Source organism: Trachemys scripta, chromosome 2, assembly GCF_013100865.1.
Source record: "Trachemys scripta elegans isolate TJP31775 chromosome 2, CAS_Tse_1.0, whole genome shotgun sequence".
Lineage (NCBI taxonomy): Eukaryota > Metazoa > Chordata > Testudines > Emydidae > Trachemys > Trachemys scripta.
In genome coordinates, this window is record NC_048299.1 from 121,043,810 (window position 1) to 121,060,036 (window position 16,227).

General features: G+C 47.9%; 1 protein-coding gene across 9 annotated transcripts in view; it reads left to right on the top strand.

The window, feature by feature from the left end:
• The first annotated feature begins 273 nt into the window (after positions 1-273).
• Positions 274-16,227, top strand: part of ICE1 (interactor of little elongation complex ELL subunit 1) — a 76,981-nt gene continuing 61,027 nt past the window's right edge. For 5 of the 9 annotated variants that reach the window (XR_004644590.1, XR_004644586.1, XR_004644589.1 and 2 more), the window contains exon 1: positions 274-506. Coding sequence is in view for 4 of the 9 variants with exons in the window: in XM_034761499.1 (XP_034617390.1) it covers positions 426-506 (81 nt within the window). In the remaining 5 variants the exon portion in view is untranslated. The remainder of the gene's footprint in view (positions 507-16,227) is intronic. The other 4 variants (XR_004644588.1, XR_004644587.1, XM_034761496.1 and 1 more) reach the window with 2 other exon arrangements.

Below are 16,227 nucleotides of genomic sequence, written 5' to 3' on the forward strand. Positions count from 1 at the left end.
GCTGTCGGCGAAGCGCCGTCAGTCGGCCCCGGCAGCGACGCGCCCTAACACAGCAGGACCCGAGCAGGGCTCTAGAAAGTAGCCTGTTTGTAAACACGCCCCTGCTCCGGGCGGCTGCCCGTAGAACCCCTCGTTAATCTGGGTACGAGCGGCTCTACGGAGCGAGTCCCTGCTCCGACGAACAGCGCCTCAAGCCGGCTGGTATCTTCCGCTCCCGGGCAGGCGGTTGGGCGGGCACCAGGCGAGGGTCTTTCCTGGCACTGCGTCGCGCTGCGTTTCTACCGCGTCTGCCCCGGCCCAGCGCTGCGCTGCCGGGGCTGCGGGCGGATGGAGGCGTGCGGCGGCGGCTGGGCACGGCGGTTGCCGAGAGCGAAGCGGCTGCGGGACTGCAGGGCCGTTGCCGGGGACTCTGCGCCGCGGGGACCATGATGCCCGGAGAGGCGCCGGCGGCGGGGATCGCGGCCGAGGCCGCCACGGCCTGTGCGAACTGCAGCGCGCTCCAGCAGGTACCGGTACACCGCACCTGACCTCCGGCTGAGAACGGGACTGTCCCCCTTCCCCTACCCCCACCCCATGCTGGCTGGGACCGGTATCGGCTGGACCCCGCCCCCCTACCATTATGCAGGTAGCGCCCAACCACCTGCGCTCCTGCCTGCAGCAGACAGCGGGGCATGCTCCTGTTTTGTGGTGCTCGGGCGGGCGGCGCTGGCTCCCCGTTGCCTCGGGTTAGAGTCCAGCGACCTTCCTGCTGTTGTGGCATTTAACCACAGGACGTGGGAAGAGCCAGTTATGTCTCCCCTCTTCTTGCTGGAGGCTCCGCAGCGGCCCTAGCGCGGCTGATTGGCAGCGTTCTTGGCCTCCACCGGAGCGTGTTGTATTTTAAGTCTTAAAAATAGTCAGTTTAATTTTCAGTCTTGGTATCGTGAACCTTGATATGGCGGGCAGGTGCCGAACCCTCCAGCTGTCAGTAGCCTTTCATGGGAAATAGTGTGGTTAGGAACATGAATTGCGAATGTAAATAGCAAACGGAAAGGAGTCCCGTCACGTGTCTCATAAAGAATCAGAAAAGAGCCCTGGTCTCTATTGTCTCTTTTCTCTAACAATTCCACTAGCGTCACCCTTCTGCACTTTTGGATTTCCTAAGTCTTGGATAGCATGCACTTTTTCAGCTGGATTTTACAAAGATTTTCTTTTTGTAAACTGATTTGATTCCTTTTCTACCTAATCTATCTATTTTACTAATTTGTACAACACTACAAGTGTGTATGCTACTTCACAAAACAGAAAATGGCAGCGTTTCTTCCTAGAAGAGTTAATATTCTTAAGGCTTCAATCTTGGAATACGCTGTGCATGTGTGAGCTCCTACTCAGACATGTAGTCCTATTGACTTTAGTGGCACTCTCCAGAGGCACAGAGGTCTGTCTTCCTATGCAGAACTCATTGCAGAATTGGGGCCTAATTTAAGAACAGGAAAGAGATATGGTAAGGGAGGCTGAAGGTGTTAAGATTATCACTTAAATTAGTGATGCATGCATCTTGAGGGGTACCGTGGATTTTTCTGTATTTGGTTATGATTTTGAGTAGACACATCACTGGACATCGGCAATACCAGGAGGGATGAGATGGAGTGCTGATGAGAAGTTCAGTGGGGAAACTAACTGAAATACTTTCCACATGGATTGTATTTTCTAAATGAACAATCTATCCTATATTCTCAATTACTGAGGGACAGTCTTACTTATTGCTATATTTACTTTCCTCAACCAACTCTCTGTATAACTTCTCATAAATGATGTACCCGAATACTTGGGTGCTAATATCTAAACTAGGGCTGTCAAGTGATTAAAAAAATTAATCGCGATTAATCGTGCTGTTAAACAGTAATAGAATACCATTTATTTAAATATTTGCGGATGTTTTCTACATTTTCAAATATTTTGATTTCAATTACAACACAGAACACAAAGTGTACAGTGCTCACTTTACATTTATTTATTACAAACATTTGTACTATAAAAAAGAAACTGCAATTCACTTCATTGAAGTACTGTAGTGCAATCTCTTTATCATGAAAGTGAACATACAAATGTAGAATTATGTAAAAAAGAATAACTGTACTTAACTGTAGTCCACGAAAGCTTATGCTCTAATAAATTTGTTAGTCTCTAAGGTGCCACAGTACTCCTGTTCTTTGTACTTAACAATAAAACAATATAAAACGTTAGTCTACAAATCCACTCAGTACTACTTCTTTTTCAGCCAATCACTTAGAGTATGGCTACACTTGCAGCTGTACAGTGTTGTGAGTTAAACCTGTCTTTGTACAGCTGAGTAGGGAAAGCACTGCAGTCTGTCCACACTGCCAGCGCACTGTCGTGGCCACATTTGCAGCGGCATTGAGAGTGGTGCATTCTGGGCAGCTATCCCAGCGTTCAAGTGGCTATAATGCCCTTTTCAAAAGGGGTGGAGTGTGACAGGGAAGCTTGGGGGGAGAGAGAGTGGATTTTTGGAGTGTCGACACTGTGTCAGCGCCTTGCAAGTTCCGACCCCCCTCCCTCCTTCACCCCTCTCTCACTCACTGAAAGCAAACAGCAGCTGTTTTTTTTTTTTTTTTTCCTCACAGACCAGATAAGCAGCCGCTCGTGGAAATAGACCCCCCCCCCGCCTCTCTCTTCAAGCAAACATTAACTGTGGGTGTTCCAAAGGGAGCCCCCCTGCCTGCCTCTACTCATTCACAGCAAACAGTAGCTGTTTTTTTTTTTTTTTTTTTTTTGATAAGCAGCTCCCAGAGCGTCTGGAGTTCTCAACAAAACAAAGAGAGGCATCACAACAAAACAGAGAGAGGAAGCTTCACTTAAAAGAATTATGGGGAGTTTCCAGAGGTCAGTCACTGCATAATAAGGTTACTCCCCGTTTACACTGGAGCACCAGCGTCTCAGCCACTCCGCACCAGCTGTAAATCCTCTCAGGGAGGTGGAGTACCTGCAGCGCTGTAGCCATGGAGATACAGCGCTATATGTACCTTGCCAGTGTGGATGGGGAGTGAGTTACAGCACTGTGGGCGGCTTTATTGCGCTGCAACTCTCAAGTGTAGCCAAGGCCATAGACAAACAAGCTTGTTTACATTTGTGGGAGATAATGCTGCCCGTTCCTTGTTTACAATGTCACCTGAAAGTGAAAACAGGTGTTCACATGGCACTGTTGTAGCCAGCCTAGCAAGATATTTATGTGCCAGATGCTAAAGATTCATATGCCTCTTCATGCTTCTACCACCATTCCATAGGACATACGTCCATGCTGAGGATGGGTTCTGCTCAATAACAATCCAAAGCAGTGGGGACTGACGCATGTTCATTTTCGTCATCTGAGTCAGATGCCACCAGCAGAAAGTTGATTTTTTTGGTGGTTTGGGTTCTGTAATTTCCACATCAGACTGTTGCTCTTTTAAGACTTCTGACAGCATGCTCCACACCTCATCCCTCTCAGATTTTGGAAGGCACTTCAGATTCTTAAATCTTGGGTCTAGTGCGTTTTGTAAAATGTGTTGTGAAAGTATTCTTAAATTGAACAACATATGCTGGTTCATCGTCAGAGAGTACCATAACGTAGAATATATAGTAGAATGCAGGTAAAACCACGGAGCAGGAGAAGTACAATTCCCCCCCCCGTCCCGTCCCCCCCCCCCCGTCCCCCAAAGAGTTCAGTCACAATCCTGCAGGGCTCAAGTAGTGTTTCTAGCTTGTGCATTTTTTCAAAATCCTTATCTGTTGGCACTGGTAGATGGTGCTTTGGAAGAACTAATGTGGATGTGATAGTGGCTTTATTATTGCAAAGCAGGTGCTGAATCATAGCCAATGTGGAGTTCCATCTGGCTGAAATATCATGTATGAGAGGTTCTTGTTTCTGTCCATTTGCAGCTTGTTGTATTCCTAGCTCTGTACTGCTAGCTGGACTGTGTTTGAAATGGTCTACAAGTTTTCTACGCTTTGCCAGCATGTTTTCAAAACCACCACCAGTGAGTGCTACTGTAATGGATTGTTGCAGACTGTGAGCAATGCATGTCATGTATTTAAAAGGCAAGCGACTGACTGCTGCTACAATTTTACGTGCACTGTCAGTACACTCTACCTCGATATAACGCGACCTGATCTAACACTAATTCGGATATAATGCGGTAAAGCAGTGCTCCGGGGGGGCAGGGCTGCGCACTCCTGTGGATCAAAGCAAGTTCAATATAACGTGGTTTCACCTATAATGCAGTCAGATTTTTTGGTTCCCAAGGACAGCGTTATATCAAGGTAGAGGTGTACTAATTGTTGCTGCCTTTTCTTGAATATTCTGTTCTTTTGCAACATCCATGAAATGCTCTGCACATGCTTCAGCAGAATGTCTCTCTTCAGTATGGGTTACTGTTAGAGCAAACGACCGCAGTGTCCATGTGGCATCAGTAAGGTGTGCCGTGACACCAAGATAGCTATGATTGCTCTAGGATGTCCAGCGGTCACTAGTCAAAGCATCAGCCAGTGCATTTTTCAGAAGCTCCAACTTCGTAGTCTTCTCGTTGTTATATTGGTCTTTTATTTGTGATACAATGGTTCCTTGGGAGAGCAAAGTGCATGACTGAGTGGAAGATGCAATTTGAATAATATCACTTAGCCCTCTGTCATTTACAATGTTGAGTGGTCTTCAGTCCATAGCTATCCACTTTGCAATAGCATTGGTTAAAGTGTTGTACTTTGTTTGATCCATGGGCTTGTAGCGATCCTGAAATTCTGTAATTGTTATCTGTCGCGGCTGGCTGGATTAATTTGGTGGTGGTGGGTTATCTGTAGCACAAGATCCGGAGGCAAAAGCATGCTTAGAACGTAGGAGGTACTGCAGACTTGAAGTGCTTCTATGTTATTGGAACTCAGCCTTGCAATCGCTACAGATAAGTCTTTTTAGCCAAAGAACCATCTGGAATCTTTTTAAATATAAACTTCCTATTCAAAAGACCTGAACTGTTGCTACTTTGCTCCATTACCTTTTTTGATATTTAATCACTCCAGATCATGAAAGCACAGTAGAACTGTGTCAGTGTCTGGAATAATTCATTATATTGTTCTATATAATCAATATATTTATGTCCTGTTCAAAAGAGTCCTTGCCATGGATATGGAAAGATTTTTACCTCAGGATTAGCATTCAGCATGGGAGTGAATTGTGCAGGAGGCTTTTTTTTTTGCCTACTGCTGCTGGGTTCGCCTTTTGTATACTATTTTGTATGTGTCCTTTAGAGGAGTGTTGGCTTATTGAAGGAGTAAGATTTTTTTTTAATCGCAGTACTCTGGAGATGAGAGGGGTGTGAGCTGCTCAAGAGAGAGGTGAATGCTCCTGTTGGGGTGAGTTTCTGAGCTCACCAAGTTCACCTTCTGTTCAAAGAGAGTTTCATCTTAAAAATTTTCATACAGTGTTTGGGGAGGGGAGAAGTAAGCAATGACTTGTGCAGGAGGAGGGCCTGGAGGGCAGGGGGTGACAGTGGGGAGGAGCAAGCAATAACATGTGCAGGAGGAGGATGAGGGAAGTGTCTTGCTGCTGCTTCTGGTTGCGTGGTTTTTGGTACTTGGCTCACCTCCTTTTACTGAGTTAGTTGGGCTCCCTTCAGCTGAGTGAGCCCTTGTTTGCAAGGGAGGATGGATTTTAACCTCAGGAAGAAGCAACAGAGTGTCCTGTGGCACCTTACAGACTAACAGATGTATTGGAGCATACATAAGCTTTCGTGGGTAAATACCCACTTTGTCAGACGCATGTAATGGAAATTTCCAGAGGCAGGTATAAATATGCAGGCAAGAATCAATTTGGAGATAATGAGGTTAGTTCAATCAGGGAAGGTGAGGCCCTCTTCTAGCAGTTGAGGTGTGAACACAAAGGGAGGAGAAACTGCTTTTATAGTTGGCTAGCCATTCACAGTCTTTATTTAATCCTGAGTTGATGGTGTCAAATTTGCAAATGAACTGAAGCTCAGCAGTTTCTCTTTGGAGTCTGGTCCTGAAGTTTTTTTGCTGTAGGATGGCTACCTTTACATCGGCTATTGCGTGGCCAGGAAGGTTGAAGTGTTCTCCTACAGGTTTTTGTATATTGCCATTCCTAGTATCTGACTTGTGTCCATTTATCCTTTTACGTAAAAGATATGAGGGGCCAGCTGGGCTCAATAGGGCACAGGCTGGCTAGGGTGACGATATGTCCCGTATTGGGCAGGACAGGCCTCTTTTTCAGTTATGTGCCAGCCGTCCCTACTTTTTCACCAAAACTGGGAATTTGTCCTGGCAGCAAGGCAGAGCAGAGAGAGGTGGCTGCTGCCTGGGGGTCAACTGAAGGTAGTACTGCCTGCCAGCAGGAAAGTGGAAAATTTGCTGCCGGTGAGCAGTGCTGGCTTCAGAGCTGACCCTTGGGTGGCGCAGAGCTGGGGGGGGGGGGGTAAATTTCAGCCAGGGGGGGCGTGGAGCTGGGCGGGGGGGTTCAGCCCCAGCTGCACGTGGCATGGAGCCTCGGGGGGGGGGGTGTCATTCCCAGCCCCAGCTGTGGATGGCACTGGGCTGGTGGGGACACCCACCGTGGGCAGTGCAGCGCTTGGGGGGAGGTGGCACGGTGCTCAGCCCCAGCTGCGGGCGACATGGGGCTCAGGAGGGGGTCAGCTCCCGAGTTCAGGGGGAGCCAGCCGCAGCCCCAGGAGGCATGGGGCTTGGGGGGGGAGGGGTCAGCCCCAGCTGTGGGTGGTGTGAAGCTTGGGGGTGGGGGTCAGCCCCAGCTGTGGATTCATAGATTCTAGGACTGGAATGGACCTCGAGAGGTCATCGAGTCCAGTCCCCTGCCCGCATGGCAGGACCAAATACTGTCTAGACCATCCCTGATAGACATTTATCTAACCTACTCTTAAATATCTCCAGAGATGGAGATTCCACAACCTCCCTAGGCAATTTATTCCAGTGTTTAACCACCCTGACAGTTAGGAACTTTTTCCTAATGTCCAACCTAGACCTCCCTTGCTGCAGTTTAAACCCATTGCTTCTTGTTCTATCCTTAGAGGCTAAGGGGAACAAGTTTTCTCCCTCCTCCTATGACACCCTTTTAGATACCTGAAAACTGCTATCATGTCCCCTCTGTCTTCTCTTTTCCAACTAAACAAACCCAATTCTTTCAGCCTTCCTTCATAGGTCATGTTCTCAAGACCTTTAATCATTCTTGTTGCTCTTCTCTGGACCCTTTCCAATTTCTCCACATCTTTTTTAAAATGCGGTGCCCAGAACTGGACACAATACTCCAGCTGAGGCCTAACCAGAGCAGAGTAGAGCGGAAGAATGACTTCTCGTGTCTTGCTCACAACACACCTGTTAATACATCCCAGAATCATGTTTGCTTTTTTTGCAACAGCATCACACTGACTCACATTTAGCTTATGGTCCACTATAAACCCTAGATCCCTTTCTGCCGTACTCCTTCCTAGACAGTCTCTTCCCATTCTGTATGTGTGAAACTGATTTTTTTCTTCCTAAGTGGAGCACTTTGCATTTGTCTTTGTTAAACTTCATCCTGTTTAACTCAGACCATTTCTCCAATTTGTCCAGATCATTTTGAATTATGACCCTGTCCTCCAAAGCAGTTGCAATCCCTCCCAGTTTGGTATCATCCGCAAACTTAATAAACGTACTTTCTATGCCAATATCTAAGTCGTTGATGAAGATATTGAACAGAGCTGGTCCCAAAACAGACCCCTGCGGTACCCCACTCGTTATGCCTTTCCAGCAGGATTGGGAACCATTAATAACAACTCTCTGAGTACGGTTATCCAGCCAGTTATGCACCCACCTTATAGTAGCCCCATCTAAATTGTATTTGCCTAGTTTATCGATAAGAATATCATGCGAGACTGTATCAAATGCCTTACTAAAGTCTAGGTATACCTTATCCCCAAGGCTCGTTATCCTATCAAAGAAAGCTATCAGATTGGTTTGACATGATTTGTTCTTCACAAATCCATGCTAGCTATTCCCTATCACCTTACCACCTTCCAAGTGTTTGCAGATGATTTCCTTAATTACTTGCTCCATTATCTTCCCTGGCACAGAAGTTAAACTAACTGGTCTGTAGTTTCCTGGGTTGTTTTTATTTCCCTTTTTATAGTTGGGCACTGTATTTGCTCTTTTCCGGTCTTCTGGAATCTCTCCCATCTCCCATGATTTTCCAAAGATAATAGCTAGAGGCTCAGATACCTCCTCTATTAGCTCCTTGAGTATTCTAGGATGCATTTCATCAGACCCTGGTGACTTGCAGGCATCTAACTTTTCTAAGTGATTTTTAACTTGTTCTTTTTTTATTTTATCTTCTAAACCTACCCCCTTCCCATTAGCATTCACTATGTTAGGCATTCCTTCAGACTTCTCGGTGAAGACCGAAACAAAGAAGTCATTAAGCATCTCTGCCATTTCCAAGTTTCCTGTTACTGTTTCTCCCTCTTCACTAAGCAGTGGGCCTACCCTGCTTCCTCTTGCTTCTAATGTATTGATAAAAAGTCTTCTTGTTTCCCTTTATTCCTGTAACTAGTTTGAGCTCATTTTGTACCTTTGCCTTTCTAATCTTGCCCCTGCATTCCTGTGTTGTTTGCCATCCTTTGTAATCTGTCCTAGTTTCCATTTTTTATATGACTCCTTTTTATTTTTTAGATCATGCAAGATCTCGTGGTTAAGTCAAGGTGGTCTTTTGCCACATTTTCTATCTTTCCTAACCAGCAGAATAGCTTGCTTTTGGGCCCTTAATAGTGTCCCTTTGAAAAACTGCCAACTCTCCTCTGTTGTTTTTCCCCTCAGTCTTGATTCCCATGGGACCTTACCTATCAGCTCTCTGAGCTTACCAAAATCTGCCTTACTGAAATCCATTGTCTCTATTTTTCTGTTCTCCCTTCTACCCTTCCTTAGAATTGCAAACTCTATGATTTCATGATCGCTTTCACCCAGGCTGCCTTCTACTTTCAAATTCTCAACGAGTTCCTCCCTATTTGTTAAAATCAAGTCTAGAACAGCTTCCCCCCAGTAGCTTTTTCAACCTTCTGAAATAAAAAGTTGTCTGCAGTGCAGTCCAAGAATTTGTTGGATAGTCTGTGCCCCGCTGTGTTATTTTCCCAACATATATCCGGATAGTTGAAGTCCCCCATCACCACCAAATCTTGGGCTTTGGATGATTTTTTTAGTTGCTTAAAAAAAGCCTCATCCACCTCTTCCACCTGGTTAGGTGGCCTGTAGTAGACTCCTAGCATGACATCTCCCGTTTTTTTACCCCTTTTAGCCTAACCCAGAGACTCTCAACACTTCCGTCTCCTATGTCCATCTCTACCTCAGTCCAAGTGTGTACATTTTTCATATATAAGGCAACACCTCCTCCCTTTTTCCCCTGTCTATCCTTCCTGAGCAAGCTGTACCCATCCACACCAACATTCCAATCATGTGTATTATCCCACCAAGTTTCAGTGATGCCAACAATGTCATAGTTGTATTTATTTATTAGCACTTCCAGTTCTTCCTGCTTATTCCCCATACTTCTCGCATTTGTATATAGGCATCTAAGATACTGGTTTGATCTTTCCTCCCAGTTTTGTCCTGACCCTCCTTTCTCTCTGCCAATATAGCCCACACTCCCTCTCGTTTCCGACCCATCTCCCCGGTCTCCATGTTCCCCACTTACCTCTGGGCTTTGCTCACCTGTCCCCGTCGAACCTAGTTTAAAGCCCTCCTCACTAGGTTAGCCAGTCTGTGTCCGAATAGGGTCTTTCCCCTCCTCAAAAGGTGAACGCCATCTCTGCCTAGCAGTCCTTCCTCAAATAGCATCCCGTGGTCTAGGAAGCCAAAGCCCTCCTGGCGACACCATCTTCGCAGCCAGGCATTCACCTCCATGATGCATCTGTCTCTGCCCGGGCCCCTACCTTTGACAGGAAGAATTGAAGAGAATACCACCTGCGCTCCAAACTCCTTCACCCGTACTCCCAGAGCCCTGTAGTCACTCTTGATCCGCTCAGTGTCACACCGCGCAGTATCATTTGTGCCCACATGGATGAGTAGCATGGGGTAGTAGTCAGAGGGCTGGATAATCCTCGACAGTGCCTCCGTAACGTCTTGGATACGGGCTCCCGGCAGGCAGCATACCTCCCGAGATAAAATGTCAGGGCGACAGATGGGCGCCTCCGTCCCCCTCAGGAGAGAGTCTCCGACCACCACTACCCTACATTTCCTATTCGCAGTGGTGGCAGCAGACCTCCCAGCCTTAGGGGTACGAGGCTTCTCCTCCTTTACTGTAGGGGGTGATTCCTTCTTTCCTGTATCAAGAAGAGCATAAGGGTTACCTATTACCACGGCAGGAGGGTTCGGAGCAGGGGTGGAGCACTGCCTGCTGCCAGAAGTAACCAGCTGCCAGTGTCCACCCTGAGCCATCTCCTCCTCCACCAGTGGTGTATCAGCAGTCCTGTGTACTGGGACAGCTACCTCAGCTGTCTCCACATGGATGGCACAGAGCTGGTGGGGGAGACCCCACCATGGGCAGTGCGGAGCACGGGGGGGGGTGAAGGGGGCTGCGGGTGGCACGGGGCTCAGCTTCAGCTGTGGGGGACTTGCGGGGTGGTAGTGTCAGCTCCTGAGTTTGTGGGGGGGGGGGGCAGCTGCAGCTCCAGGCAGCATGGGGCTCGGGGTTGGGGTCAGCCCCCAAGCTCGGGGTGTGTGCATGTGTGTCAGCCCCAGGCAGCACGGGGCTTGGGAGGTGGGGTCAGCCCCAGTTGTGAGTGGCACAGGGCTGGAGGAAGAGATCCCAGCATGGGCAGTGCGGAGTTGGGTGGGGGGTGTGTGTCAAGGCTGTATCCCCACTTTGAACTTTAGGGTACAAATGTAGGGGCCTGCATGAAAACTTCTAAGCTTAACTACCAGCTTAGCTCTGGTCTGCTGCCACCATCCCCAGAATTCCCATGCCTGGGAAGCCTTGAGAAACCTTCACCAATTCCCTGGTGAATACAGATCCAAACCCCTTGGATCTTAAAACAAGGAGAAATTAACCATTCCCCCTCCTTCCTCCCACCAACTCCTGGTGAATACAGATCCAACCCCCCTGGGATCCAAAACAAGGAGAAATTAACCATTCCCACTCCTTCCTCCCACCAACTCCTGGTGAATACAGATCCAACCCCCCTGGGATCTAAAACAAGGAAAAATCAATTAGGTTCTTAAAAAGAAGGTTTTTAATTAAAGAAAAAGATAAAAATCATCTCTGTAAAATCAGTATGGAAATTAACCTTACAGGGTAATCAAACTTAAAGAGCTCAGAGGACTCCCCTCTAGTCTTAGGTTCAAAGTACAGCAAACAAAGATAAACACTCTAGTAAAAGGTACATTTACAAGTTGAGAAAACAAAGGAAAACTAACACACCTTGCCTGGCTGTTTACTTACAAGTTTGAAATAGGAGAGACTTGTTTAGAAAGATGTGGAGAACCTGGATTGATGTCTGGTCCCTCTCAGTCCCGAGAGCGAACGCACTCCCAAACAAAGAACACAAACAAAAGCCTCCCCCCCCCCCCCCCCCCCCGCAGATTTGAAAGTATCTTGTCCCCTTATTGGTCCTTTGGTCAGATGCCAGCCAGGTTACCTGAGCTTCTTAACCCTTTACAGGAAAAAGGATTTTGGAGTCTCTGGCCAGGATGGATTTTATAGTACTGTACACAGGAGGGCTGTTACCCTTCCCTTTATAGTTATGACACGCCCCCCAAATCACAGATAGTGTTGGACGTTCGGTTCCACACTGGCTGTGATTTCTTCCTGGAGTTCTAGGAGAAAACAGAGTTAATAAGACACATGTACCTTTAGACATACTACTAATTATATAAAAACTAACAATATGTTTCATTCCAAGAACAATTGTTAACCAGTTAACTCTGGGAAACTTTCCCAGGAGAGTGCATCAGCCACTCTGTTAGAAGCTCCCGAAATGTGTTGTATTTCAAAATCAAAATCTTGGAGAGCTAAACTCCACCAAAGAAGTTTTTTGTTATTTCCCTTGGCGGTATGAAGCCACTGTAGTGCAGCATGGTCTGTTTGTAGTTGGAAACGTCGTCCCCAAACATATGGGCGTAGCTTTTCCAGCGCGTACACAATGGCGTAGCATTCCTTTTCGCTGATTGACCAGTGGCTTTCCCTCTCAGACAGTTTCTTACTGAGAAACACGACAGGATGGAATTCTTGATCCGGTCCTTCCTGCATTAAAACTGCTCCCACGCCTCGCTCGGACGCATCTGTGGTTACTAGGAACGGTTTGTCAAAGTCTGGGGCCCTTAGCACAGGGTCAGACATGAGTGTTGCCTTAAGCTGGTTAAAGGCCTTTTGATACTCATCAGTCCACTGAACTGCATTTGGCTGTTTCTTTCTGGTTAGGTCTGTCAGCAGGGCGGCGATTTGGCTGTAGTGGGGTACAAATCGCCTATAATATCCAGCCAAGCCTAAGAAGGATTGGACCTGTTTCTTAGACTTTGGAACCGGCCACTTTTGGATAGCATCCACTTTGGCCTGTAGGGGATTTGTAGTTCCTCGACCTACCTGGTGCCACAGGTAAGTCACTCTGTTTTGGCCTATTTGACCCTTTTTAGCCTTAACAGTTAGTCCTGCCTGCTGGATGCGCTCGAAAACTTTTTCCAGGTGCTCTGCCCATGAATCAGAAAAAATGACCACATCATCGAGGTAGGCAACTGCAGATTCTCCCAATCCCGCTAGGAGACCATCTACAAGCCTTTGGAAGGTGGCGGGTGCATTTCGCAACCCGAAAGGGAGTACATTGAATTCATACACCCCTGCCTGGGTGACGAAGGCTGACCTTTCCTTAGCGGGTTCATCTAGTGGTACTTGCCAGTACCCCTTGGTTAAGTCTAAAGTAGAGATGAATTGGGCATGTCCCAATTTCTCCAATAGCTCATCTGTGCGTGGCATTGGATAGTTGTCAGGACGAGTTACAGTATTTAGCTTACAGTAGTCCCCATCTGGTTTGGGAATTAGAACCACTGGAGATGCCCATGCACTATTAGAGGGGTAGATTATACCCATCTGTAGCATGTCCTGGATCTCCCTTTGTATAGCACTTTTGGCATGAGGTGACTCCCGGTAGGGTGGGGTTCTAATAGGGTGAGCATTACCTGTGTCAATGGAGTGGTATGCCCGTTCGGTCCGTCCTGGAGTGGCTGAGAAAATTGGCGCAAAGCTTGTGCACAGCTCCTTGATCTGCTGTCGCTGCAGACGTCCAAAGAGAGGTTCACCTCTTCTATGCCACCATCCTTTTTTTCTTCGTAGTAGACACCTTCAGGCCACTCTGCGTCATCTGTTTCCTGGGCTGTAAACTGGCAAACGTTTAATTCTCTGGAATAAAAGGGCTTAAAAGAATTAACATGGTATATCTTAAGCTTTATGTTGGAGGTGGGGGAGACTATGAGCTAGTTAACAGCTCCTAGGCGCTCCTGGACCGTGAATGGTCCTTCCCACGACGCTTCCATTTTATGGGCCTGGAGCGCCTTTAAGACCATGACTTGGTCTCCTACTTTGAAGGACCGTTCTCTGGAATGTTTATCACACCAGGCCTTTTGCTCTTCCTGAGCATTCTTTAGGTTTTCTTTAGCAAGGGCTAAAGAGTGTCGGAGGGTGCTTTGTAGGTTGCTTACAAAGTCTAGAATGTTAGTTCCTGGAGAAGGCGTAAACCCCTCCCATTGCTGCTTCACCAACTGTAATGGCCCCTTAACCTCGCGGCCATACACAAGTTCAAATGGTGAAAACCCTAAACTGGGATGTGGTACAGCCCTGTAGGCGAAAAGCAACTGCTGCAACACTAGGTCCCAATCATTGGAGTGTTCATTTACGAATTTACGTATCATGGCCCCCAAAGTTCCATTAAACCTCTCCACCAGGCCATTGGTTTCATGGTGGTAAGGGGTGGCAACCAAGTGATTCACCCCATGAGCTTCCCACAGGTTTTCCATGGTCCTTGTCAGGAAATTAGTTCCCGAATCTGTAAGGATCTCAGAGGGCCAACCTACCCTGGCAAAAAGTCTGCTAATGCCTGGCACACACTTTTAGCCCTGGTGTTGCTTAAGGGTACTGCTTCCGGCCATCGGGTAGCAAAATCCATGAAAGTCAGGATGTACTGCTTTCCTCTGGGAAAGGACCCAGAATATCTTTGGGAAAGGACCCAGAATATCCACAGCTACTCGCTGAAATGGGACTTCAGTTATGGGTAGTTGCTGGAGAGGGGCTTTAACCTGGTCTTGGGGCTTTCCTACTCGTTGGCACACCTCACAAGACCGGACATAATTAGCAACGTCCTTGCCCATTCCCTCCCAGTGGAAGGACTTCCCCAACCGGTCTTTGGTTCTGTTCACCCCAGAATGGCCACTGGGATGATCATGGGCTAAGCTCAAGAGCTTTACCCGATACTTAGTGGGAACTACCAACTGTCTTTGAGGATGCCAGTCTTCCTGGTGTCCACCAGAAAGAGTCTCCTTGTATAAAAGTCCTTGTTCTACAACAAACCGGGATTGGTTAGAAGAGCTGAGAGGCGGTGGGGTGCTCTGCGCCGCCGCCCAAGCTTTCTGAAGGCTGTCATCTGCTTCCTGCTCGACCTGGAACTGTTTCCTTGATGCTGGAGACATCAGTTCCTCCTTGGACTGTGGACTGGGGCTTGGTCTCTCTGGAAGCGATGCAGGTGCTGGGGCTGTTTCCATTGACTGTGATCCGCTGTCCGCTGGTGCACTATGTGGTATCTCAGGCTCTGGCTGAGCCTCTTGGGTAGGGTTATCTGCTGCTTCTGCCAGGTCAGGCTCGCTGGTGCCCTCTGGCGTTGGAGTTGTAGACGGGTTTGCAAGCGCTGGACTCAGTGCTGGCAATGGTTCTGGTGCTGGTTGCGTTGCCAGTTCCGGTTCTGGGACTGGCTTTGGCTGGTTCTCTGAGATTGGATCCACTACGGCTGTTGCAGTCGTTGGCAGGGGATCCAGTTCCACCACCTTTGTTTGGGTCTCTGGTAACACAGACGGGGCCCTGGTGGACGGTTCAGGAACAGGGATGGGGATGAAAGGTTGCTTAGCCTGGCTGCGGGTGACTATTCCCACCCTCTTGGCTAGCTTCACATGGTTGGCCAAGTCTTCCCCCAGCAGCATGGGAATGGGATAATTGTCATGGACTGCAAAAGTCCACATTCCTGACCAGCCTTTGTACTGGACATGCAACTTGGCTGTAGGCAAGGTTACAGACTGTGACATGAAGGGTTGAATTGTCACTGGAGCCTCCGGGTTGATGAGTTTGGGGTCCACGAGGGATTGGTGGATAGTTGACACTTGTGCCCCAGTGTCCCTCCAAGCGATAACCTTCTTTCCGCCCACTCTCAAGGTTTCCCTTCGCTCCGAGGGTATGAGAGAGGCATCTGGGTCTGGGGATCTTTGGTGTGATTGGGGTGTAATGAACTGTAATCGGTTGGGGTTCTTGGGGCAGTGAGCCTTTATATGTCCCAGTTCATTACATTTAAAACATCGCCCTGCTAAAGTATCACCGGGGCGATGTTGGTTGGTGGAGACTGGTGTGGTGGGGTGAGAAGGCGTCTGGGGTTTCCCTTGGGATGTGGGTGGGGCCTTGGGTTGTCCCCGGTAGTAAGGTTTTGTTTCGGCTTGCCCCTTCTCATATTTGCTCCAACTGCTACTAGTTTTTTTCTTTTCTGCCACCTCCACCCATTTGGCTCCAATCTCCCCCGCCTCAGTTACAAGTTTTGGGCTTCCTATCTAGGATGTACCTTTCTATTTTCTCAGGAACACCCTCTAAAAACTGCTCCATTTGCATTAGGAAGGGCAACTCTTCCGTAGATTTAACATTTGCTCCTGATATCCAGGCATCCCAATTTTTCCCAATGTGGTAGGCATGTCGGGTAAATGACACATCGGGTTTCCACTTTAGGGCTCTGAACTGCCGACGGCCATGCTCAGGTGTTAGTCCCATTCTGATTCTGGCCTTGTTTTTAAAAAGTTCATAACTGTTCATGTGTTCCTTAGGCATTTCAGCCGCCACCTCTGCTAAGGGTCCACTGAGCTGCGGCCTCAGCTCTACCATGTACTGGTCTGGAATGATGCTGTATCCAAGGCAGGCCCTTTCATAATTTTCTAAGAAGGCCTCAGTATCATCGCCTGCCTTGTAGGTGG